Genomic DNA, 25,445 nt, shown 5'->3' on the forward strand with positions numbered 1-25,445 from the left:
CCCCTTATAAATAAAAAAATGTCAGGCTCCATGAAAAAAAGAAAATATTTACATTCAGATTCAGATGAAGAATTTCAATCACCAGAGACAGTAAGCATTATGTGGATTTGATGCTGGATAGCATTTAAAATCTTCCTAGCCAATACACCTTATCGCTATTTGTCCGCCATTACTGGACATCACACAGGTTCCCGTAAAATTTTGACGTCATAATACCAAATGTCTGACGCCACAATGGAAAAGTGATAGTTGTATAACGTCAAAAGTTCGAGTGGGACAGATTCTCGGGTCAAGCGGGATTAGCGATAAGATGTATCACTGAATCAGTGAATAATTTTTTTATGCCAATACTTGTACTGATGTAGGCCAGTTTCCAATTTCTATTTTATGAATGAACTGCCTCTGTTTACCTGGGGTCATTCGCTGAAACATGTGTCACTAGACCTTGTGACATGAATATGTTCAGATCATATGTTTTCGTATGTCATATGAATACACCTTATCGCTATTTGTCTGCCATTACTGGACATCACAAAGGTGCCTGTAAAATTTTGACGTCATAATAGAAAATATCTGACGCCACAATGGAAAAGTGATTGTTGTATGACCTCAATAGTTCAAGTGGCGCAGATTTCCAAATAGCGATAAGGTGTATTTGTACTATGCATGCTTTTTCAATGGAAATATTGTGACGTCACAATGCATTTTTAATAACATGAAAACACATGAATCAAGGATATATTTGCTTTGTGAAGTCAAATTACAAAGTAGAAGAAATTATTCTTGGAAAAAGCATCAGTTGGATGATCAGTTAGCCCCACTGGATGCAATTACGACTGGACAAAATTACGAACGATTTCAATTATTTGCCCACCGAAATTGTATTTATGCATGGTAATTAATAAATGTTTCTAAAAATAAAAATCCCACTTAAATAAATGCTTGTGTTTTCATGATAAAATAACTTGTGTGCACTTGCTGATCGTTGCAGACGACAAAATCATTTTGTAAACATCAAAAGAACGACACTCTCACACGGAAATTACATAAAAAAAAACATTAATGTACGTGCATATTGCATTCTTATGTCAATATTTAGAAAGAAAAATAATTCTTGATTCTATTCATATGAGTGATTCATTTTATCTTGCCTAAATAACCCCAAAATTTATGTTTTTCCCGACTCTCCAGCCATGTATATAAAAATATAGCACTTTTGTTAGGAATTGCGTCCATATATGGCTCACTTGACCCATAAACCGAGGTCACGCAAATCTTAATAAAAAACCGTTTGACATCAAAGCAGACAATGTCTGAAACCTCAAAGGAAGAGTAAATGTTGTTTTGCAAATTCTTGGGTCAAGTGTAGCTGCAGCTCTTTTCACTAAAAAAACTTACAACTGAAATTGATTGTAAGTTTAACGTTAACGATATGTTACAATTATTTGTTTTCATAAGATTTTTTGTGAAAAGATCAGCAGATGCCTACATGTATATAGCAATGAGGTCTAATTCATACAGGCCTCTACAATAACTTTTTTTTCAACCCCAAAACTTACTTGTCCTAATGGAATTGTAACTTGTCAAAAAAAAAACCCTTTATATTAACCTTTTTTGCATTTAAGGTTGATTCAAAGAACAAAATGAATTAAAACAATATAACAGAATTTGATTTATATCTCTTGATATCCTTTTCAAAAATATGAGTTGAGAACAACTGAATCTAGTCATGTCTAGTCACAGGACTTAGGTTCTAGTTTTCATCAATGCCAAAGTCTCATCAGACTCTGCACATCAGGCACAGTCTGGTAGGCCTGTCAGTCTACACTCATTTGGTTTGTATCCTGGTCTTTTATGTTTATAAAATATTGATTATTATGATTAATGTCTTACTACAATCAGCTTTGTTTTTAATATATTAAAATGTTTATTTAAACACAATCAAATATTGTTTTGTCTAAATACGATCAAATATGATTTTTTGAATTGTATGGTCAATAATTTCTTCTTTTCTTTTGAAAATATTTTTGCTAAATAAAATTTATCACATAAAATGACATATAATTATCATAAAGCAACATAATAATGTAGGAAAATGAGGTACTAGTTTGTCTTCGTCCCAAAATGTCTCCAACGGTGTGGAACGGTCTATTAAACATGGAGCTGATTCCTTTCTGTGACGGTGCCGAACTGTCTTGTTACCAGTAAAACTGGTTTCGGAGAAAGCATGCCTTTTATCTGTTATAAAGTATCTGACAAAGAACCAGTTTTAAATTATCAATCGCAAATATAAAAAATTAATATTTGTTTTTATCTTCTTTTCTTGCTTTTAGCTCACCTGGCCTAAAAGGCCACATGAGCTTTTCTCATCATTTGGCGTCCGTCGTCGTCGAAGTCGTCAACTTTTTACATTTTGAACTTCTTCTAGGGAACCACTGAATGGAATGAAACCAAACATTGCATGAATATTCTTTATTAGGTGCTGACCAAGTGTTGTTACTTTGTAGCTGATCCACCATCCAAGATGGCCGCAAGAGGGGGATTTCGTTTAACATAGGACCCTATGGACAATACATACAAATGTCTTCTTTTAGAGAACCACTGAATGGAATAAAACCAAACATGGCATGAATGTTCCTTATGAGGTGCTGACCAAGTGTTGTTACTTTGAAGCCGACCCATCATCCAAGATGGCCTCCAGAGAGGGACTATGTTTAACATAGGACCCTATGGGATATACATACAAATGTCTTTCTTTAGAGAACCACTTAATGGAATGAAATAAAACATGGCATGAATGTTCCTTATGAGGTGCTGACCAAGTGCTGTAACTTTGTAGGCGATCAATCATCCTAGATGGCCGCCAGAGGGACTATGTTTAACATAGGACTCTATGGGAAATACATACAAATGTTTTCTTTTAGAGAACCACTGAATGGAATGAAACCAAACATGGCATGAATGTTCCTAATGAGGTGCTGACCAAGTGTTGTTACTTTGTAGCAGAACCATCATCCAAGATGGCCACCAGCAGGGGACTTAGTTTAACATAAGACCCTATGGGAAATACATATAAATGCTTCTTCTAGAGGAGCACTGAATGGAATGAAACCAATCATGGCCTCAATCATTATTAGGGTATCTGTTGTGATTTTAATCTATTTTAACATGATTTCCAAAACCAAAGTAGAATCAGGTGAGTGACACAGGCTCTTGAGAGCTCTAGTTTGTTTATTACTTTGATCATCAAAGTTGGATTTAATTTATTTTCTTACTTGTCCCGTCGGACAAGCTTGATATGGCTTTTACTTGTCCGACCATTTTTTCCTCTGGTATCGGACAAGCATTTTTGTCGAGCCCTGTCATACCTAAAAATGTTATTAAATTTCAAAATGATTTAGAATGAAGGAATGTATCTTCCTCATGCAAAGATCTGATTCCTTCTTCTTCCTTTATAGTGCAGTACTCCCATGGGAGTATTATTGTACTGTTTTATGTACATGTTCAATGTGAGAACAACAAATGTGCGGTTATGTGCAAAATTATCTACAGTAAACTCTTAAATACATTAAAATCATGGTTGAACATTTATCGAAGCTGGACCTCTTGCACACCCCTTTTTGAATGATTCAGGGGTTGTGCAACTTACTATATATATAGCTAGTTGTTGAGGCAGTCCATACCAGATTCTGATAGTGTCTGGGAAAAAAGAGTAACAATATACTTGAGTCCTGGCAAAAGGAATGAGGAATGGTTCTTTGTGTCCCTTACTATTGATGTTACTTGCTGTAAATTTGTAGATGGTATATATGGCAATCAGTTCGTGTACTACTCTATAAACATTATGACTTTACATTGTGCTCTCCTTTCCTGTAGTGTCTTCCAATTTAGTGCATGTGGCATTGATGTTATGCTGCTACTTCTTCTATAATCATTTGATACAAATCGTGTGCATCAGCATTGTATATTATCCTTAGTCACAGGATCCCAGATGGTGTTAGTGTATTCCATGAGTGGTATTACAAGCCTTTAATAACAAGGCTTTAGTTTTACGAGGACAGTTTTTTATGTTTCTTTGAAGAAAAGTCCGGGTGGAATTAGCTTTCTTTGCGATGTTATCAATATGTTTGTTCCAACTTAATGATTTATGTATGGAGACGTCAAGATATTTTGCAGACTCAACCTCTTCTATAATATGGATGTGGATGCTGTAGTTTACCTTAACTGTGTTCCGTTTTGTTGTTACTCTTTGGAGTTGACATTTTTGGGGTTGTAATTCTATCTGCCAGTCTGCGTCCCATTGTTGCAATCCATTCAGGTCATTTTGAAGGGAGTTCTCATCTCTATCATTTCTTCTTTGATGTTTCTTATTTGATGGTAGAAGACACAGTCATCTGTGATGATGACACATACTCTGGGAGTTCATTTATGAAAACAAGAAACATCAGCATGCTACCTTGTGGGACTCCAGACTGCATTGGAGAGGTTTCTGAAAATTCTCCTTTCCAGGAGTATGCACTGCTGTCTGTCTTCCAGAAAGTTTCTCAGCCATTTTAATGTTGTCCCTCTTACATATATGCCATAATGGTTGATCTAATACAATAGTCGATCATGTGGGACTTTGTCAAAGGCCTTTGAAAAGTCTTAAAGGATAAGATCTATTTGCTCTTTATTGACGATTTTTTTGCCAGGTCCTGAATTGTGAGAATTAGTTGGGATTCACAAGACTGTTCTTTTCTAAAACCAAGTTGAGCATCAGTCAAGATGGAGTGACTTTCTAGGTGTTTGATGATATTGGTACAGATGATATGTTGTAGTACTTTACATAATATAGCAGTTAGTGAGACAGGTCGGTAGTTTGATGCTTGGCTACAATCCCCTTTCTTGAATATTGGGACTACATTTGGATTTTTCCAATCAGGTGGTAATGTGCCTTGGTTGACAGAGCCTTGAAAAAAAGTGGTGATTTGGATATGATATTTCAGGATCGATTGATTTCAATAATCTTTTAGTGATGCTTTATGTATGTTAAGATTTGTCAGTAGGTTATGTATTCCATTTTCCAATATAGTGATTTTTTCAATATGTGGGTATGGTGGTCTTGTCCTCGTTGCTGTTAAATACTGAAGAGAATTGATTATTAAGAATATTTGCCTTCATTTATCAGAGTAGGTGAGTCAGTCTGTGTTTCTAAGTGGCTCAACTCCTACATTTTTCGCATCTTTTACTCTTTAGGAAGCTCCAGAATTTCTTAGGATTAGATTTCTGCTCTGGGCTTATAAATTATAATGTTGTTGATGTATGTAGAATAAGCTTTCTTACATTCTTTTTGTGAGCTCTTTTTGATAGTTTTGTATCTCTTGAAGGCTTTTGTTGTTTTTGATTTTTGTGCTTTTTTATGCCCCCACAACTGAAAGTTAGGGGGCATATTTGTTTTACCCCTGTCCGTCCGTCCCATTATGGGTATATAGTTATTCCAGAAAACCCCTCCTACAGTTTGAATGCTAGGAAGTTTTCACTTTGCTGGCTGTTTGTACATATATTGAAGGTGTGCATGTGGTCAGGGTTTTGATTTTTATTAATATTTACTCTTTTGGTAGATAGTTGAACTTTGTCATGTTTTTGAAAATTTACTTGCATAAGATCATAGTGTTTCCGGATAAATCCTCCTACAGTCTGGATGCTAGGAAGTTTTCACTTTGCTGGCTGTTTGTACATATAATAAAGGTGTGCATGTGGTCAGGGTTTTGATTTTAATTAATATTTGCTCTTTTGGGAGATAGTTGAACTTTGTGTGTAACTTTTTGGAGTATTTACTTGCATAAGAGGTGCATAGAGTTTCCGGATAACTCCTCCTACAGTTTGAATGCTAGGAAGTTTTCACTTTGCTGGCTGTTTGTACATATATTAAAGGTGTGCATGGGTCAGGGTTCTGATTTTATTGATATTTGCTCTTTTGGGAGATAGTTGAACTTTGTCAATTTTGGAGTATATACTTGCATAAGAGCGTTTCCGGATAACTCCTCCTACATGTAGAGTGAACCATAGGACCTATGTGCTCACATGCTCAACTTTGTGTATTATAGAATAACACTTTGCATCTGCGAGGGCATCATCTGTCCCCCAGACAATAATATCTCAAAAGAAAGTCCTACATTGACTTTGTTATTATACAGCTACTTCAGAGTGGAGTGCGGGGGCATCACTTTGTCTAGTTAAAAGCATTCTTTTTCCTCAGTGTGAGACGTTTTATTGTACCAATGATCCAAGGTTGGTGGAATCTTGTTGAAGACATTTTTGATGGTATTTTTTTGTCTTGGAAGTTCTTGGGTCCTGATTTTATGAACTCCCACATCTCTGATATTGAGCTCTGTATGTTGTATAGGCCATGGAATTTTTTGGATAGTTCGTGTGCATCTAACTTCATTACTTTTATGTCTTTTCTTTGTATTGGTTTTGGGTGCATTGCTATGGCATTACTATCAAATAAAGACTTGTTTGTGTTTGGCTTTCTTCCTTAATTTATCAACTCTACAATTTTTGTAATAGGTTTTAGACTTTCAATTTTTTGGCTATGATCATCACAGAAGAAACATTAGTTGTCAAAATGGGTATCTAGTGCAGTAATTGTTATTACTGAAAAAAACCTTTAGGAACAATATAAACATAGGAAGATGTGGTATGATTGCCAATGAGACAACTCTCCACCAGAGACCAAATGATGTAAAAGATTAGCAACTATAGGTCACCATATGGTCTTCAACGATGAGCAAAACCCACACGGCACAAGTCAAATAAAAAAGGCCCAGAAATCACAAATGTAAAACAATTCAACGAAAAAACTAATGGCTTGATTCGTGTAAAAAACAGCAAACAAGTAACAAATATGATATACAGCAACAAACGACAACATCTGAATTACAGGCTGAGACTGGATCCTGTAGCTCATGTAGAATGTGGCGGCCAACCCTTCCAATAAACATAGGACAGTGGTACAACAAAACAACACAAGAACAAACTGTACAAATCAATAATCAAAAAACCAATATGATATACAGCAACAAACGTCAACCACTCAATGACAGGTTATTGACCATTTCGTACCAGGTGGAATATTTATATTTATGTCAATTCATACGTATACCTTATGGACAATAAATATGTGTGTCATTTTGTGCCATATGGAAGATTTATATGCATATTTTAAAACTTTTTGTAACATATGGCTCATTGACGTATACATACTCCACATGTTCCTTTATTCATTCAAATTAAAACTAAAGCACATATGAGATATTAGAATAAGAATATACGAAATGGAGAGTGGTACAATTCTACTTTCATTTGAAATATATAAAACTTTGCATTTAAGATATTAGATTCTAATATTTTCTCTTTTTTAATAATTTCACTCTCAAGATTACCACAATATCTTGTGTAATTTTAAGTGTTGTTTGAAGGGAGAGCAGCTATTAATCTGTAACAGTCTAATCTCTTTGAGAACTCAGATTCTGTTTCGAGCAATTTTCTGATATGGCTGCACACCAAATCCCTTATCATGCTCTAATAACTCTATTTGGGACATTTTTTGAACCAATTTCAATGAAACTTGGAGAGAATGATTCTTAGTATCTAGTATAAAGTTTGTGTTTTTTTATACTGGTTAGTGAACAAACATGTCTGCCTAGGCTAAAAATAGAAATCAAGGGTAAAATGCATCAATTGTCTTACATCTTGAAAACCATATATATTTAAGGAATGACTGTAATATTTTTTCTGTCTATGAAGAAATAACATAAAAAATGTGGTGCACACTGAATAACCCGCGTAGCGGGTTATTTTAAAGTGTACACCACATTTTTTATGTTATTTCGAATAGACAGAAAAAATATTAAAGTCATTCCTTATAATTTAATTCTAAAAAGGAGTAAATCATGATAAAAACGTTGATGACGTCGTGGTCACATGACAAAATTATGTCTATGAGCTGATAGACAAAACACTTTCAGCCAATCAGAAGACTTGTTACATCCAAAATTAAATTATATAGAGATAGAGAAAATCTAACAAGGAAAAATTGTCCAGAATGTCTAGATCTACTTATGATAACTGATAGCAATAAAGGTAAAATGCCATATTTTTATTAGGTGAGCAATGCAGGCTCTTGGGGTAACTCTTGTTTATAATGGCAAACTTGTGTGCATTTTGATTATTTTATTTGAAAGACACATCAATCATTTGCCCCTAACCTTTTAAGCTTTTCAGTTTTTGAAATTAGCAGGCGTTCATATCATTAAATTTAATGCATATGAACCTAAACCAATAGATTTAATTGATTCCTCTGTACTGATTTGAATTGATCTAAAGCTATCACAATCAGTTGTTTCATTGGTTTGAACAAATTGTAATTGATTCAGATGTCTGTTCACAATACACATAGTTTATACAGATGTACATAAAATAGATATCATGTATTATATACTACAACAGATCACCTCAACCTTCTAGATAGACATTCAAACAAAGACAAAGATGAACAACACATGGTCCAGGTAGTTGGACTTAATCATTCTTTTTACCTACACAACAGTCCTTGTGGATTTTGCTTATTCCACCTGCCCACAGTGGACAGCCCACCTGTGCCCACTCTAGCTATATTCTCTTTTTTTTGTGTAAAAATATTGATTTCAAATGCTTATCTGCTTTTTTCAATTGATTGTACTTGCAAGTCTTTCGATTCACAAAAGAAATTGCATGTCCACTCCTATGGGTGGGCAGAGTGGACAAGCTAGAAATTTTGCCCACCTGGTGCCCACTCCCACTGTGGGCGGGTGGACAAAGCAAAATCCACCTGAGCTGTAGTCTAGTTCAATCTTTCAGCATGTGTTCGCAACTATAACGAAGTCGATTTAGGAATACAATAATAATTTATTATGTAAATACCAATTGTTTGAAAGTTCACATATTGTCACACAAACACATAATCGTATAGTATATTTTATATGTATAAGAACAAGAATATACAAATGGAGAATGGTACAATTCTTCCGTCATTTGAAATATATAAATCTTTAAGATATTAATTTCAAATATTATGAATTACCAAAAATATTATACAGCACAACAGATCACCTCAACCTTGTAAATAGATGTTTAAAAACATTGTCCAGGTAGTCTCTCTTAAACACTCTTTTTACCTATTTCAATCTTTCAAGACATATTTCCCATATTATGAATGTGTATAAATACCCTATGGAATGTATGGGTCATAATTCTAACTAAAAAAAATTAAGTTTTCTTCTGTTACATGTATAAGGAAAATGCCATTTGACTACAGTAATATATAAATTCCTGGAAGTGTCACAACTCAGTTACTACTATAGTTATCATGCATGTACTAGTATGGAAGATCTGACCTCTTCTTGTAAAGCTTCTATGATGACCATTGTATCACAAGAACCTTTTGTTTTGTTTTTAGATCACAGCATGGGAGAAAGCCTTCAGAAGTTTTACAAGCTGTAGAAGATTAAATCTACCAACAAAAAGAACAATTTTGATTCACTGGCAAGATTTTACAGAAGGTAAAACTTATTTAGAGGAATAGGAGTTAGGTCATTTCGTCTTAAGAGTAAATAATTTAGCCAGATCAAGTTTTTACCTTGTAAATTTTATTTTTTTGAATTTTTGCGTATCTGTTTAAGAAGACAATATGCTTTAAATTCATCTTAATACTGGTAGATAAAAGGAGGAGTGAGGTAAATGTCATTGATACAGAAACTTAAGAATATTATATTATTCTGTGTTCTCCCCAGAATTTTCAAATAGCACCATGGAAATTAACATAGCATTGGTTTTCCAAAAAATATAGCATCATGGCCCCTATACATTCCATTATAAAATCATCCAAGAAAGCATCATCTTAGAAAATATAGCACCAGGGTACCACGGTGCTTAAAGGCCCAGGGGAGAACTCTGTAAGTTTTCATAAGATCAAATGATGTGTGTAAGTTTGTATAGGACATACAATATATATACATTAGTTGCATTTTTACTGCTCATACCTAAAGATGCATGATACATGTAAATAATAGAATGGTGATTGTTATAATAGAGACTGTTTATTTAACTTTCAGAAAAATCAACAAATCAGCAATATTATTTGGATCCATCAAGTTTTGTTATATTGTGCATTTTTTCCATCATAATTGGTTCACAATGAAATCAACTCTGAGTAGAGAAATAAAAGTACCAACATGCTCAGTGAATCTTATTGTGTTTATGATAAAATTTCAGGTTTTATGAAAAGAGAACCAGAGGAATGTATTTTTAGAACATTACAAGATGAAGGAAAGTTATATTACTCAGGCGATATGTTTGATAGCTGGATATATTTCAGTCCGATTGATTTTAAAGACAAAGAATGGTATAAACAGGTATGTAAAATTCTAACATTGATTGTTTAGAAGTGACTGGATAAAATGCTATAGCTTAAATGTATATAACACATATCTCAGGAACCTGAACTTTAATTGCTTATATCCACATCATTTTATCTCTGGTGGATAGTTGTCTCATTGGCAATCATACCACATTTCTGGTGGATAGTTGTCTCATTGGAAATCATACCACATCTCTGGTGGATAGTTGTCTCATTGGCAATCATACCACATCTCTGGTGGATAGTTGTCTCATTGGCAATCATACCACATTTCTGGTGGATAGTTGTCTCATTGGCAATCATACCACATCTCTGGTGGATTGTTGTCTCATTGGCAATCATACCACATCTCTGGTGGATTGTTGTCTCATTGGCAATCGTACCACATCTCTGGTGGATAATTGTCACATTGGCTATCATACCACATCTCTGGTGGATTGTTGTCTCATTGGCAATCGTACCACATCTCTGGTGGATAGTTGTCTCATTGGCAATCGTACCACATCTCTGGTGGATAGTTGTCTCATTGGCAATCGTACCACATCTCTGGTGGATAGTTGTCTCATTGGCTATCGTACCACATCTCTGGTGGATAGTTGTCTCATTGGCAATCGTACCACACCTCTGGTGGATAGTTGTCTCATTGGCAATCATACCTCATCTCCGGTGGATAGTTGTCTCATTGGCAATCATACCCCATCTCTGATGAATAGTCTCATTGGCAATCATACCACATCTCCGTTGGATAGTTGTCTCATTGGCAATCATACCACATCTCTGGTGGATAGTTTTCTCATTGGCAATCATACCTCATCCCCGGTGGATAGTTGTCTCATTGGCAATCATACCTCATCTCTGGTGGATAGTTGTCTCATTGGCAATCATACATGTACCACATCTCTGGTGGATAGTTGACTCATTGGCAATCATGCCACATCTCTGGTGGATAATTGTCTCATTGGCAATCATACCACATCTCTGGTGGATAGTTGTCTCATTGGCAATCATACCACATCTCTGGTGGATAGTTGTCTCATTGGCAATCATACCACATTTCTGGTGGATAATTGTCTCATTGGCAATCATACCACATCTCTGGTGGATAGTTGTCACATTGGCAATCATACCACATCTCTGGTGGATTGTTGTCTCATTGGCAATCATACCACATCTCTGGTGGATTGTTGTCTCATTGGCAATCGTACCACATCTCTGGTGGATAGTTGTCACATTGGCTATCATACCACATCTCTGGTGGATTGTTGTCTCATTGGCAATCGTACCACATCTCTGGTGGATAGTTGTCTCATTGGCAATAGTACCACATCTCTGGTGGATAGTTGTCTCATTGGCAATCGTACCACATCTCTGGTGGATAGTTGACTCATTGGCTATCGTACCACATCTCTGGTGGATAGTTGTCTCATTGGCAATCGTACCACACCTCTGGTGGATAGTTGTCTCATTGGCAATCATACCTCATCTCCGGTGGATAGTTGTCTCATTGGCAATCATACCCCATCTCTGATGAATAGTCTCATTTCAATCATACCACATCTCCGTTGGATAGTTGTCTCATTGGCAATCATACCACATCTCTGGTGGATAGTTTTCTCATTGGCAATCATACCTCATCCCCGGTGGATAGTTGTCTCATTGGCAATCATACCTCATCTCTGGTGGATAATTGTCTCATTGGCAATCATACATGTACCACATCTCTGGTGGATAGTTGACTCATTGGCAATCATACCACATCTCTGGTGGATAATTGTCTCATTGGCAATCGTACCACATCTCTGGTGGATAGTTGTCACATTGGCAATCGTACCACATCTCTGGTGGATTGTTGTCTCATTGGCAATCGTACCACATCTCTGGTGGATAGTTGTCTCATTGGCAATAGTACCACATCTCTGGTGGATAGTTGTCTCATTGGCAATCGTACCACATCTCTGGTGGATAGTTGACTCATTGGCTATCGTACCACATCTCTGGTGGATAGTTGTCTCATTGGCAATCGTACCACACCTCTGGTGGATAGTTGTCTCATTGGCAATCATACCTCATCTCCGGTGGATAGTTGTCTCATTGGCAATCATACCCCATCTCTGATGAATAGTCTCATTGGCAATCATACCACATCTCCGTTGGATAGTTGTCTCATTGGCAATCATACCACATCTCTGGTGGATAGTTTTCTCATTGGCAATCATACCTCATCCCCGGTGGATAGTTGTCTCATTGGCAATCATACCTCATCTCTGGTGGATAATTGTCTCATTGGCAATCATACATGTACCACATCTCTGGTGGATAGTTGACTCATTGGCAATCATACCACATCTCTGGTGGATAATTGTCTCATTGGCAATCGTACCACATCTCTGGTGGATAGTTGTCACATTGGCAATCATACCACATCTCTGGTGGATTGTTGTCTCATTGGCAATCGTACCACATCTCTGGTGGATAGTTGTCTCATTGGCAATCGTACCACATCTCTGGTGGATAGTTGACTCATTGGCTATCGTACCACATCTCTGGTGGATAGTTGTCTCATTGGCAATCGTACCACACCTCTGGTGGATAGTTGTCTCATTGGCAATCATACCTCATCTCCGGTGGATAGTTGTCTCATTGGCAATCATACCCCATCTCCGATGAATAGTTGTCTCATTTGCAATCATACCACATCTCCGGTGGATAGTTGTCTCATTGGCAATCATACCACATCTCTGGTGAATTGTTTTCTCATTGGCAATCGTACCTCATCTCCGGTGGATAGTTGTCTCATTGGCAATGGTACCTCATCTCTGGTGGATAGTTGTCTCATTGGCAATTGTACCACATCTCTGGTGGATAGTTGTCTCATTGGCTATCGTACCACATCTCTGGTGGATAGTTGTCTCATTGGCTATCGTAACACATCTCTGGTGGATAGTTGTCTCATTGGCAATCATACCCCATCTCTGATGAATAGTTGTCTCATTGGCAATCATACCCCATCTCCGGTGGATAGTTGTCTCATTGGCAATCATACCACATCTCTGATGAATAGTTGTCTCATTGGCAATCGTACCTCATCTCCGGTGGATAGTTGTCTCATTGGCAATCGTACCACATCTCTGGTGGATAGTTGTCTCATTGGCAATCATACCACATCTCTGGTGGATATTTGTCTCATTGGCAATCGTACCACATCTCTGGTGGATAGTTGTCTCATTGGCAATTGTACCACACCTCTGGTGGATAGTTGTCTCATTGGCAATCATACCTCATCTCCGGTGGATAGTTGTCTCATTGGCAATCATACCCCATCTCTGATGAATAGTCTCATTGGCAATCATACCACATCTCCATTGGATAGTTGTCTCATTGGCAATCATACCACATCTCTGGTGGATAGTTGTCTCATTGGCAATCATACCACATCTCTGGTGGATAGTTTTCTCATTGGCAATCATACCTCATCCCCGGTGGATAGTTGTCTCATTGGCAATCATACCTCATCTCTGGTGGATAGTTGTCTCATTGGCAATCATACATATACCACATCTCTGGTGGATAGTTGACTCATTGGCAATCATACCACATCTCTGGTGGATAGTTGACTCATTGGCAATCATACCACATTTCTGGTGGATAGTTGACTCATTGGCAATCATACCACATCTCTGATGAATAGCTGTCTCATTGGCAATCACACGACTTCTCCTTATTTTTATATTTAAATTATGGTTCTAGACAGAAAGTATCTGGATTCCTCTTTTAATGGCATTCAAGATGCAGGATTTATTTTTTTAGCAGAGGTTTGTCATTCTGAAATTTTTTTTTTATCATCATATGACCTTTTAGTGATAGTTTGTATTGAAATTGATGATTGATAATAAATGTAGCATAATTTTACTTATAAATGTCTCTGTCCATCTGTGTTTCAATCTGTTCATTTACACATTTCTGTTGTATTTTTCCTAGCAACTACATGCACTAAGATTCTTCTGCTTATGTCATACCATGTGAAACAATTTAAATTCCTTCAATATTCTACCTACATGAACCTAGTTCTTGTTATGACCAGAGGCACATAGGGCAAGGACTCCCCACTCGTCTCTGTTCTGTGCTGTCTTTAAGACTCTTTTCTATCTCACCACAGCTGATACTGTGGTCTTTCATTTCAGCTTTACTGTTCTTTGCCAATTTGTTTTGTGGAATCCTTGTTTTCTTTTTCCCTCTTGTGTCCATCTTAGGGAAACTCTTGTCATGTCCTCAGCTGTTATACGTATATCATGACCAATCCATGCTTCAGTAGTCTCCACATTGTTGGATCCTATTGTTTAATGGAGGTCTGTGTAGGAGATCTTACGTGGCCAGAATATCATCATGATCTTTTTAATGCAGTTATTATTAAAACTGGAAAGCTAATTGAAGTCTTCTTCAATAATTCTTCATCATTCTACCCCATACAACAGCACTGATGTATAGTACACATCTATTGTAGTCTAATTTTGATATTTTTATTGATGTTACGTACATCAATGTTCTACTTCCTATTTACCAAAAGCTTATATCTTTTGAAATGTCATGCAAATATATATCAAATTATTTTAGCTTATCTGATACCACCGTGTTGGTTGAAACAAAAAGCAACTACAGGCATGTGTAGGGTATTTGGGTTTTAAGTTACATAAAGTTTTTTACATAGAGCACTATATACTGTAAATTTAGAAATTATTGCATGCATTTATTATTGCGATTTTAAAAGAATGGACTGAAATGCAAGATTAATTATTGTGATTTTAGGAAACTATGCATACAGATTTATGTATCAGATATCAGGATGCGAGTTCTTATTATTGCGTTACTCATCCATTCGCATTATTTGCAGTAATAAAAACCTCACGATAATTTCTGAATTTACAGTAATTACTTTCAAAAATTTAAATTAAATATACAAGTATGATCAACAAAAGAATTCAAAAGAGGTTAAGTATATAGAATTAATAAATTTATTTTATGCAACAAATATCCTTATATGGACTTGACCCTCTTGACATTTATGTAAATTGTCAGCATTTTGTATGAGACAAGGACCAGGAAAAAGTCATATTTGGTATTCATGACTGATTTAAAATCCAAATGACAGAAATGAAATGAAAGTTCTTATTTGGTCAACTTGAAGACTTTGAAAGCTTGTGAATAAACTTGCCATACATTTTTATTTGTACATTTAAAGAGAAAAATAAACAAAATTTAGTTTGAAATTAAATTTGAATCTCCAGTTTTAAATCAGCAGTGCAATACATGTGTATTTTTAAATTTAATATCTCCTTGCAGAATTGTGACTTGGATTTAATTAAGGATGAACAGGTTCAATCAGAAATTCATCATTTGACAATGGCTGTTAAGACAGCAGACCTAGAGGATAGTCCAGGAACTTCATCACTAGAGGTTCTATCTGTAAGTTTATGTGGTAGCCATTTAAAGTCAAAGTCTTAACAATTTTAATGCCCCCGCTGTAAGCAATGGGGGCATTAAGTGTTAACCTTGACAGTCCTTCCGTCTATCCTTCCTTCTTTCTGTCCATCACATTTTTGTTTCCACACACTTACTTAAGTTTTCCACATCTAAATTTTATGAAAATGCTTAGAACCACAACACAGACAAAGTTCGAATTTGGGAAGTCGGTCATTTACCGTTCTAGAGTTATGCCCCTTCTTAACTTGGAAAGATTTTGCAAAACTTGAACAGGGGCATTCGTGTCCTCAGACACATTCTTCTTTTATTTTAAAAAAAATTGTGTATATGCTCACAAGATAAACATCAAATAAAATACTAGGTAAGGTACATTAAAAGGAGTGGTCAAAAGCATATCAGAACTATTGTAATCTTAACCATCCCCCCCCCCCCCCCCAAAAAAAAAACGGGAAAAAATAAGAGGAATACCAGTAAGCAGAAGAAAATTCTTATTGGTAAATCTGAAATTCATTTCAAGGACCTATGTAAATTTATCAATGACCAGACTAATAGGTCAACAATTCTGGGTATGTGATAGATTTAACCAGCAACTATTGTATTTTACTGAACACAAAACACTTGAAACTTAAATTTTAATATGACGTCCTTATTTTGTTTTGTAAAGAAAGCCATGTTCTAATTAGCACAAAATATGTTTGACACATGCACAAATATTCTTGTTATTTTAATATTTATCTTAATAAAGTGTATATATTGTAGCTGCTTATATAAAATTTTATTATATAATGTTATTCAAACATCAAATATTTACCCTGCTATTAGTTTTTGGAAAGATTGGAACTTGTTCCAATTCTTTCCTAAGGCACAGGCCTCTAAACAGAACGTGGACAGATTAGCTACTAAATCTATACACACTGACATAAAGTTCCCAATTGTTCTCATGTCTGTGTACATATGCACAAGTGAACTGGAAAGAAATTTGGTTACATCTTAATTTAGAGTATTTTTTCAAAAATAATAGGCATTACTTTTTTCAATTACTGGCTTAATTTTGTCTATTTACTTAAGTGTATTGATACATTAACAGTATGATTGACAACTGTCATGATCAAGGTACAATTAAACACAAAGGGTGGGACAATAATTGGAATTCTATATAGACTCCTCCTCCTTAATGCCAATCATAATTGACCAAATGAAATAACTTGAGTTTATACATAACATGGCAGACCACTCAATTCACAAACTTTGACCTCATTAATATCTGATATAATTTGATCTATATAGGCCAGTCTCTGTCTTCATGTTAAATTGAAAACTTACAAATACTAAATGGGGATTTCTTTAATAAAATTATATACAGATGATAGATTTTGCCTTTACCTATATATATATCTTTTGATTTACATTGCATTAAACAAATGATCTGTAAATCTTGTTTGAAAGATGATTAAGTAAGGATTAATACATAACTTTTTTTTTTAGGATAGACCAAAATGAAAATCTGTATGAGTAAAGAATCCAAGTGATGTCTGTTTTTCTTGCAAAATCTGTGCAACAATTATCTGTAATTATCCATAATTTTAATAGGTTGTATTATAAGAGAAGGTATTCGTATATTTGAATACTGTGAGGTAATATATTTTTCAATGAAATAAATACGAATTTGCCTCAAAAATTAAGTCTCCATCTTTGGACAATAGAATAAAAACATCATATTAAGTTTATTGATGTGAAAATGACCCTTTGTCAATCATGCATCTTCAATGTCATATATATTATTGTGTAAATTAAAATCAATAAGCTATACTTAGCAATGTTTGAACACAGAGTAACAGACATGGCCACCAAACAACAATTCACAGGTTAATTTTGGGAGATGAAAAAAGGACTCAAGTTTCAGGTCTCTTTAACCATTGATCCCAGGTTTACTGAGAAACTACAATGATATTTAATTTACTAGGTAATTTCTTTTTTTTCAAAAAAATATAAACATTAAGTTGCAATCAAAAAGAAGTTATTATGCAAATTTAGTGACCCACTGACATAAATCTATTACTGAAAAATTACTTATTCTAAAAATCTGCAGTAATATAACTAACAAATATGCAATCGTGCTATAGTAAGTTTTTGTTGTCCACCATCACTGCTATGGAAGTGTAAAATATGATTGAAATTATACGCACAATTCTTCCAATCTTTCCATTAGTGATTTTAGATCACTTTGACATGTTTGATTAAACTTACCATGAGGTGTAAAATATGGTCAAATATAATGCCTACCCATGTTAAAATGAGCATAGAGCATGAAGGAATTATTTCTTAAATAAAATGGGCAGACATTTTTGATCCTTTTTAACATTTAGTCATAAAACGACTAAGATGTTTCATAGTTCAGACTTTGATAATATAAAAAGGGGGGATGAAGACAATTAGATGACAATAAAAAAAAAAATATAAGAGAGACGAACAACACCTTCAAGAAATGAAAAAAAAACCTTAAACAACAATGACCATGATGTTACACCGAAAACTATTTTTAGTAACCCAAACCCTGCCAAAAACTCAGGTTGAATTTGGGTGCACCTGAAGGGAAAGTTATAGCCACACATTATATGAAAAAAATTGTGATGTCACACTGATACAAAAAGACATGTATCAATCCATATTTATGTTTTCTTTCAAATTCATGAAAATTTGAAAGTATAAAACTCCTAAAAGTCTGTTAAAATCACCATGGCCACCATACAGTGTTTTTAGATGAAAGTTAATAATAATTAAAATGTTTTGAATTAAAGAATGATTTCATAAATTGCAAGGAAAAGTTATAAAATGCAGCTTTTTCCCTAAAATTATGTAAAAAATAGCGGTAGTTTTAATAACCAAAACAGTCACTGTTACAGGAAGCAAGCAGACAAATCGTTTAACATTGAACATGTACTGTTACATTTTACAGGAGGCAAGCAGACAAATTATTTAACATTTAAAGGGAAAGTCCGCGATTTTTTACTTATCATCTAAATATGATCATCTTGACATAAAAAACACATTCACAAAGTTTTAAATTTATATTCTTTCTAATAACGGAGAAAATCAAGTATTTGCAACTTTTTTGGTTGACCTACGTCACTGGGTTGTGACGTTTTAACCCGATTTGTTGAATCATGGGAAAAAATAAAATCAGTTAAAGTCTTAATTGCTTATCAGAATTTTAGGTTAATTAAAAGCGCACAGATGACCGTTGGTCGTAGTTAATAACCACAATATAAGAATGAAAGAAAATGAATATGTGTGTACCTTTTTGTATTGATTGAATAAAACTTCCTATATGAAGTTATCTAAATATAAATATTTTCGAATTAATTTCATAAATTATTGAGATTTTTTCATAAAATATCTATAGAACATTTTTACTGATAATGAACTGAAAATATTTTAAGTTTTATTTACCGTTATAACTTTGATAACCATTTTAATGCAAAATATTTGTGAACAGAGTGTGTATATTATTTTGTAAAGTCATTGTTTATTTCTCGATTTGAGGAGAATTCGTTTGAACTTTACCTTGCAGCAATTTAGCCTCAGGCGTACACAGGTGTGAATATTGTCATGTTGAATGGATTAACAGACAGAGTATAGCGTGTTTAATATACCCAGATGAAATACCCGATAACAATAGAGAAACAATAATTAAATTGCATAAATTAATTGAAAATTAACATTCAACTTTTTAATTCCGGAAGTGTTACAATATTAAAATGGAACAATTTTCGGTTACGTTCTATGCAATTAGCATAAAGTTAAAATATGAAGTTAAAAGAATAGTACTTTTAATCTTAAAAATTAAATGTTACATTTCCCAATTAATAATCATTGCACATCTGTTTAATTTATTTTACCGGAATTCTTTAACTTGTATTATTTAAATCTGGCGATGTTTAAATGCTAACAATCGTAAAACTATCGCAATTTTAAAGTTTTTAATTGAAAAAATACAACAGTACAACATGCATGATTTTTTTTAATTTTCTTATTAACATTTCATTCTTACATAATTAAATTCATTTGACAATCACTTAGACGAATTATTTGTGAAAAGAATACCAATTATCGTTTATTTCATTAATGGATATACATACATTGTAAATCTAAGCTAATACATTAATTTGTTTGAGGATTTTTTTAAGATAGCCGTCATTAATCCAAATTAGTAATACAGTTGTTGTAATTGAAGGCATATCTTAGTAATGTATTACTGATATTGACGATTTTAGAACAGTTCGTCCCAACCTCGTTGTTCTTGAAACAATCTTTACTAGTATACTTGTAAGTTTCCTGACGTATAAGCGCCATTGAGGATGAGCTCCAGAGATAGCAGACTAGTAGCGTATTTGTTTGTTGGGGCAGGAGAGGCCATGCAACCACTTGTACAGATAAACAAGCTTATGTTGTCAACACTATCAGAAAGAGTTCCCATCGTCGGATGGGGTATATGAAGGTTCCAAGAATGAACTATTGACATGTCTGACTCTGAACAGTTAGTAAACGGACTTAACAATGATCTATAGACATCGACCGCTTGTTCTTGATATTTGAAACTGCATGCATATATACGTTTATGAGAGTGATTATTTATCTTGTATCTGACGAAAACTAAATGCCTGCATGGTTATATCTTGCCATACGTTTGTATTGGTTTGGTGGGTGTTCACTCAAAATCGTAATTCAAAAATTGTGTTTGTGAGATGTAGATTCACTTCAATACCGAATTTCGTCTATATATTTCACAAGTGTATACCACGGAGAAGATCTGAAGGTATATTACTCCCATTTTGTTTGGGTGTGAACCATCGATGTTTACAGCAATATTTAATGAATAAGATGATGATGGTAGAAAGAACTATGATCGTCATGTGGCAAATATTACATGCATGTCGGACCATGAGTTGTCAATCTGTATGAAAAGATTTCCAATACAACCATATTGAGTAGGAATTTTTACATTCTATACTCTCGTACTAGTATTACAGGGTTCTTGTGTCGTTTAACTCAGACACACATCTTTTACTTTAAGATGTATGAAAGGTTCTAAATATATATATATATATCTTAAATGTAACAATAATCAAACGCCTATAGGCAATCACTAAAATGGTATGAAGTTTTTATACAGATTTATTCTTATTTACACAATCATTAACAAACTAAATAAATTTAACAAAGTAACACCGTGACACTACGATATAACAAATGGGATACTAATTATTTTTAACCATGCTATGCAGAAACTTAACACATCAAGCAGGAACATATTTATTAATATACTGGTCCCAGCATCAAGTTAGTGCACGTGAATACCAATTAGGAACACGATGTGTGATTTTGTATAGCAAAAAATATCAAAGCGAGCAATAACTTTGTCAAGCAAACATTTTTTTTCACTATGCCTCTCTTTATCTCTGCTCCTTTACAATAACTATTTCGCTTTTCGTCGATCATTCTCTATATTGTTCTCTATTCGGTTATTTTTTTTTTCACTATGCCACTCTATCTCCGCTCCTTTTCCCCCTGTCGTCCTAATCCTTATAAAGATAGGGACATTAGACATAGAAGGGGCTCTCTTATCTTCAATGAATTAATATTGATAGTGACTATAAGTGCTGCATTACTTTATATATCTGCATGTTTGCCAATCGACAAAAGCTTGTATTTGCTTGAAGATTTTTTTTTCTTCAAAAATATGGTCCAGAATCATGACAAAACAATATTCATTTCACAAAAATGTTCAAAGGTCATGTTTATAATTTTTTTTAAACTTATTATCAGCAAAAATAGTGGATAATATAATTATCAGAACATCATTCATTAAAAGGTGGAATTATAATTTCAAACACACACAAGATAAACAACGTTAGACACAAATATATGGTTCATTAAATGTTACCTGTGCACACCAGGTACCTCAATAAAGAGGCCATGCATGAACCTGTATTATATAATTGTGTAATACGAATTTTTAGTTGACAGGATGTCACTGGAATACCCAGGGACGTGTATCTAATATATGTCCTTGGAATACCTAACTGAATGTGTCGCTCTGACACGACATCTTTCAATAATTCTGACATACCTATTATCAATTCGGGAGGAAGCCAAAATATATATATATAATAAGATAACGTAAATAAAATTTAAAAAGAAAAAAAACCTATAAATTTTTCACCGAACATACCAGATAGAGTCACACATTTAACTGTAAAGCTAAGTGTCTTTATAAGTGACCGTTCCGAATTGATCCCGTATCAATTTGATATAATTTAAAGATTAGTTAAAAAAAAAAACACTTTTAATAAAAAAATTGAGATGTCCGATATTTCGATATTTACATATGTATAACCTGGGAATATTATACTATATCAACATATTATGTCCCAGCTAAAACCTCTTCCTAACATTGACCTTGTCAATAGCCGTTAAATATCATAATTAAAAAAATGTTATTTTATATGGTATACTTTATTAATTGAAAAATTATCTTGTCTAAATACGGAACTATTCTTTATACAAATCAATGCACTTTATATAAAAGAGGCATACTAATGAATCTTCTGTAAATCAGTGATTGTTACAAGAACACTGCATTTGTCTTTCTTATAATTGAAACTGTTCTTCCTCATCAAATCTATATTTTTTTTATTCAACGAGATCTTATCATATAAGGATTTGATAACTATAGCTATCAGAACTGCTAGGTTATTTTGTTATTAAAAAAGGATAATTACCATCGAATCTCCCTCGAAACAATATTGTTCAAAATGGTCTTCACACACCAACTTGTGCTTGCTATAGATGCAACTATTTGCTGTTAGTTTAAGGTTGTACAACCATGTCTGATACAATTCTTTCTTTTTTGTGGGATTGGGAAAACTATGTAGACTTTTGTCATAACCTTGTCTGACAGAACAACCGTACGCTTGACAAGACATTTTGACACTGAATAACCGTCTACGGTAATCCCCAATTGATGATGGGAGTTTTTAACGCACGGTCGGTAAATCCCCGATTCTTTTTGTTCTTTGTGGTTTATAGATATCACGTGACTTTTTAGATCGAACATGCCGACAAGATGGCGATATGTCGAGAACTGATAGTGAATTTCAAAAATCGATTTTGATCTCTTTACATAGAGAATAAAAGTTTTTTATTTATGAACATGTGGTTTTTTATGCTTAAAGAACAAAATATCAATTTTTCATTTTTTTGCGGAGTTTCCCTTTAACATGTACTGTTACATTTTACAGGAACCAAGCAGACAAATAGTTAAACATTTAACATGTACTGTTACATTTTACAGGAACCAAGCAGACAAATAGTTAAACATTTAACATGTACTTTTACATTTTACAGGAGGCAAGCAGACAAATAGTTAAACATTGAACATGTACTTTTACATTTTACAGGAGGCAAGCAGACACATAGAAGATCCACTAGTCAATCCTTCTCCCATTGTATACCTTTATTGGGAAGCTAGAGCACAGGGATTTCATAATTTGAGAGGAAAGCTTTTTGCTGAAGCTTTTGTTAGATTCTTGTTCATTGGAGTAAACAATGTTACTTTTTCTTACTCAACAACTGGACTTGATTCTCACCTAGATAGATGGGGGTATGTAAAGAAAGGATCATCAAAACGACCATCAGAGTGCTATGATGGTAATTATAAACAAGTACTTTCAAATACAGGAATGAATTCAAAAGACCAATACTTAACAGTGTTAAAAAATCAAGACAGTGTTGAGTTTGATCTGGAAACAACTTCACTGAAGGCCGCATCTGATATTTTTGTATGGCGAGGTAATAAATTAGTGATGATTGCCGTAGTGACAAGCATAAATGACAGTGGACAGAGAAAAATGCAACAACTTCAACAGAATATGTTGCTAAGTTTAGATAGACAAAAAACACTTTTTGGCCTAGTAGTACAAGGTCACCAGGTCACTCTTGCCGAATATACAATTGAACAACACTCCAGAGATTACAAAAGAAGTGTTAGTGAAACAGCATTCAGTTATACTAAAAATGATCTTAAACTGTTATATTCCTGTGTACAAAAACACTTTGCAGGGTAACAGGAAACAGTGAACAAGTTTAAAAACATTTAACTTTTTTACTTGGTAGTTGCAATCGTTACCATGAAATCAGCCAAATTTGTATTTGTCCAATACTTCATGAACTGAACGAAAGTGATAAAAAGTATTATTATACTTCATGTCAAAAAAGTGATAGAGCAGATTGCTACCCCTTGAAAAGACATTGTCAACCTTCAATTTTGGAGAAGTCGGGTGTCCGTCATTGGTGTGGTGTGTTATACCGTGATTAATATCATTAAGTTGCACACTGCAACTGTCTTTTCAAAGTTCTTAAACTTTGTTGGTATAAAATGGCTTTGCTTCAGTAGACAATGTTTTTCTCGGGGTAACAATCTGCTCTATCACCCCCTCAGCTATGTGTTATTTATATATTAAAATATAAGGAAGATGATTTTAAATAAGACAAAATAAAACAATTGTTGAAAATTATTTAATATTTAGCTATCTTGTCTCCTCTACATTAATATACATATAAAAATAAGAATATGTGGTATGATTGCCAATTGGACAACTCTTCATCAGAAGTTAACAGCTATAGGTAGTAAGGGCTGTTCCATAAAAACATACATGGGACCCAGAGAAGGCACTTCCAAATCTCAACCTTGGTGGGTGTCATCTATCATGTCTATGTTTTTGCTTAGTGGTAATGTAAGTGAAATTTTGATTTGCCGCTGTAGGTGCTTACCCAATTTTTATACCTTCCCTGGGTACCATGTATGTTTTAATGGAACAGCCCTAATACACAGTTAGGAAAAACTTAAAATTGCAAGCCAACTCATGATTTTTTTTTCACTCTTTCTGTTGCTTTCTAATAAATAAGGCTTACTGTTTGTGTCATGTATGTGCATATGTATGGAAACAGCATCTTCCATAGATTTGATTTCCAATAGTTAAAATTGTGAAACATAATCTCTTTTTAGTGTAACCATGGCAACAATCTGCAATTATTTGATACAAAATATTGCAAAAATGGGGGATGAAAATGTCACAAAAGTCCCCAAAAGTTGGTCCAAAGTAGAATTTAAATCCATTTTAGTGATACATGTACTTTTTTCTGAACGACCATTTAATTAAATAGTCAAATTTTTGTTTGATAAGATTGTGTGGAAGTGTAGTGTAAAGAGTAGAAAAGTCAAAACTGTCAACAGAATCAAAAGGACCATCAAAAGCACGTAATTTATCTAAAACATCCAAAGAATTTTTTACACTCCAAAAATAGTTAATTCCACTATTTTCATATATTTTATTACAATAGTTTATGATAAGCTCTTTGATAGTAGTTAAGGAACTTGTTAAAAGCACTGAAAGATTAGTTGTAGAACACTTACTAGAGGCCGAGATGAAACGATATTTTACTGGTTTTTTGTGTAGTTTAGGTAACC

The 25,445-nt window shown here is 34.1% G+C and overlaps 1 protein-coding gene across 5 annotated transcripts; it reads left to right on the top strand.

Moving 5' to 3' along the window:
• LOC127720550 (uncharacterized) lies at positions 1–24,492 on the top strand. 5 transcript variants are annotated; one of them, XM_052227156.1, is made up of 5 exons: positions 1–90; positions 9,479–9,581; positions 10,294–10,433; positions 15,776–15,898; positions 23,377–24,492. In XM_052227156.1, exons 1-5 carry the CDS (start codon positions 19–21, stop codon positions 24,040–24,042), a joined length of 1,104 nt encoding a protein of 367 aa, XP_052083116.1. In that variant the 5' UTR covers positions 1–18; the 3' UTR covers positions 24,043–24,492. The 5 variants fall into 5 exon arrangements, with proteins under 5 accessions (XP_052083116.1, XP_052083118.1, XP_052083119.1 ...); XM_052227158.1 differs by lacking the exon at positions 23,377–24,492 and adding an exon at positions 23,324–23,370; XM_052227159.1 differs by lacking the exon at positions 23,377–24,492 and adding an exon at positions 18,873–23,124.
• The last annotated feature ends 953 nt before the right edge of the window (positions 24,493–25,445 follow it).

The sequence above is a fragment of the Mytilus californianus genome, unplaced genomic scaffold (assembly GCF_021869535.1).
Source record: "Mytilus californianus isolate M0D057914Y unplaced genomic scaffold, xbMytCali1.0.p SCAF_11, whole genome shotgun sequence".
In the NCBI taxonomy this organism is placed as follows: domain Eukaryota; kingdom Metazoa; phylum Mollusca; class Bivalvia; order Mytilida; family Mytilidae; genus Mytilus; species Mytilus californianus.